Source organism: Protobothrops mucrosquamatus, unplaced genomic scaffold, assembly GCF_001527695.2.
Source record: "Protobothrops mucrosquamatus isolate PMUCROS unplaced genomic scaffold, P.Mucros_1.0 scaffold3348, whole genome shotgun sequence".
NCBI classification, from domain to species: Eukaryota; Metazoa; Chordata; class Lepidosauria; order Squamata; family Viperidae; genus Protobothrops; species Protobothrops mucrosquamatus.
Window position 1 is genome coordinate 134,267 of NW_015389335.1, and position 2,662 is coordinate 136,928.

The 2,662-nt window shown below is 55.6% G+C and overlaps 1 protein-coding gene across 1 annotated transcript in view; it reads left to right on the forward strand.

Moving 5' to 3' along the window:
* The window catches only part of ADCK5 (aarF domain containing kinase 5), a 25,789-nt gene that overhangs the window by 8,879 nt on the left and 14,248 nt on the right, over positions 1–2,662 (forward strand). Inside the window, exons 5-6 of the mRNA XM_029286333.1 lie at positions 950–1,090; positions 1,354–1,467. Of these exons, the coding sequence (XP_029142166.1) occupies positions 950–1,090; positions 1,354–1,467 (255 nt within the window). The remainder of the gene's footprint in view (positions 1–949; positions 1,091–1,353; positions 1,468–2,662) is intronic.

The window sequence follows — 2,662 nt, forward strand, 5'->3', positions numbered from 1 at the left end:
GGAGGCGGTCTCGAAGGTATCCGGGTCCGATGCCATGGAGCGCTTTGAAGATGATAGTCAACACCTTGAAGCGCACCCGGAAGGCCACAGGCAGCCAATGCAGCTCGCGCAGCAGCGGTGTTATATGGGAGCGTCGAGTCCCTCCCAACACCGCCCGCGCGGCCGCATTTTGGACTAGCTGGAGCCTCCGGGTGCTCCTTAGTAGGAAAGCGACGTTCCTTCCAGTTTCCCACTAGCAGCCACCCAAGCGGCTTCTGTTCCTACGTCGGGAAAAACGTCCCAGAGTTCCTTGCGGCGTCTTCGTTTCCTTTTTTCGCCGTTGATTAGATTTGAATCTGTTGCCGGAATTTAGATCTTAAATTTAAATATTCCAAAAGTCAGTGGGAAGAAATGTTGCCAAATGGGGCAAAGCACAATCGCAACCTCACTTAGCTTAGGCTCAATTGTCATAAGGTGAGGACTGCCTGTAGCCTTCTGGTAGGTCTGTCGTAACTTTGAACACCTGCTAAGCAAGTGGCCACAACTCAGACTGGTTTTAACTTAACCCTCTAAATCAGTGGTCCTCAACCGTGGCCACTTTAAGACTTGTGGAATTCTGGGAGTTGAAATCCACAAGTCTTAAAGTGGCGGGTTCATGCCAGGGGTTTTCATAATGGCTCAGCTTGGTACGAGGCTCCTTCCAGCTGGATGACCTTGAGGCAGCTTCTGGAGGTGGCTCAGCCTCTACTTCCGATTCCCCAACCGTCCCATCTCTGCAGCTCATGGCAGTCTGTCACCGCATAACAACGGAACCCAGCAAGCATAAAGTGACAGCTGACACCGGTCATAAGTTGCCGACTGCGTATAGTTCCGCCCTCTTTGCCCTTCCTTCCTGAGGGAGGGGTTGGCTCACATACTCCTCCGCTCCATCCACGGCCCTCACTGGCTCCCCGTCTCTTCCGGCCCGCAGGTGGACGACCTCTTTCTGGAGGACTTCAGCGCCAAAGCGGACCAGCTCTTCCTGGAGTTTGACTACCAGCCCATCGCGGCCGCCAGCTTGGCCCAGGTGCACCGGGCTCGGCTTCACGACGGCACCCCGGTGGCCGTAAAGGTGTGTCCGGGAGGGCAGGCGAAGCGAGGATGTACCAGCCTGAAGGATCTAGAGGGGCGCGGAAATGGCTGAACTACACTTCCCAGCATCCCTTGGGAGTTAGAGTGCAGCAGGTGGTCTTCCTCCTTTCCGACTTCTAGGGGTCTGGCCTCGCTTCCTGCGGGGTGGGGAAGGGGTGTCGCTGGTCCTTTGGGCTACGAGTCTCCTCTGGGGCTGCTCCCATCCCCGGGCGGTGCGTCACCATCTCCGGCTCCCCTGTGCAGGTGCAGTACATCGACTTGAGGGACCGGTTTGACGGGGACATCCGCACCCTGGAGTTCCTGCTGTGGATCGTGGAGCTGATGCACCCCAGTTTTGGCTTCGGCTGGGTCTTGCAGGTATGGTGTGGCCCAGCGTCTCTCGCCACCGACCTGAGAGGGCTGCTCTGGAATCCGCCTCCTACCCCCCCCTCTGCAGCACCCCAAATACCTTGGCTTGCTTGCCCTTCCAGGCACCCGACTCTGGTGGCAAGGGGGATCCCCCGTATCTGAGTCAGGACCCTTTGTGTCTCCCCACACTGAAGGCGGCCTGTTCAGAACAGCTTTGGCAAAATTGGTGAGGAGAGGGTCTTAAGGCAGGGGTCTTCAAACTTGGTCCTTTTATGACACGTGGACTTCAACTCCCAGAATTCCTCAGCCAGGATGCTTTAAGACAGGGGTCTCCAAACTTGGCCCTTGGATGACTTGTGGACTTCAACTCCCAGAATTCCTCAGCCAGGATGCTTTAAGACAGGGGTCTCCAAACTTGGCCCTTGGATGACACGTGGACTTCAACTCCCAGAATTCCTCAGCCAGGATGCTTTAAGACAGGGGTCTTCAAACTTGGCCCTTGGATGACTTGTGGACTCCAACTCCCAGAATTCCTCAGCCAGGCACGTGTGCCTGGCTGAGGAATTCTGGGAGTTGGAGTCCACAAGTCATCGAAGGGTCATAGTTCCCTCACGCTGGCTGAGGAATTCTGGGAGTTGACGTCCACAAGTCATCAAAGGGTCATAGTTCCCTCACGCTGGCTGAGGGATTCTGGGAGTTGAAGTCCACAAGTCATCAAAGGGTCATAGTTCCCTCACGCTGGCTGAGGAATTCTGGGAGTTGAAGTCCACAAGTCCTCAAAGGGTCATAGTTCCCTCACGCTGGCTGAGGAATTCTGGGAGTTGAAGTCCACAAGTCATCCAAGGGCCAAGTTTGAAGACCCCTGTCTTAAAGCATCCTGGCTGAGGAATTCTGGGAGTTGAAGTCCACGTGTCATCCAAGGGCCAAGTTTGAAGACCCCTGGTCTAAGGCTTAAGGGAACAGGTCAGGTTTGGGGGGGGTTTAAAAGGATCCCCTTTCAGCATCTTTCTTTCAGTGGAAGAGGCAGAGGGACGATGGGATCTTGGTGGAAACACTGAAGGGTTTATGGGGGGATGCCCCCGTGGCTCTGGGAGGGAGCTAGAGGTGGCGTGAGTTGAACTAGACCAGGAGTAGGCAACCTGGGCTCTTTTATGACTCGTGGACTTCAACTCCCAGAATTCCTGAGCCAGCCACCCTGAGGGGA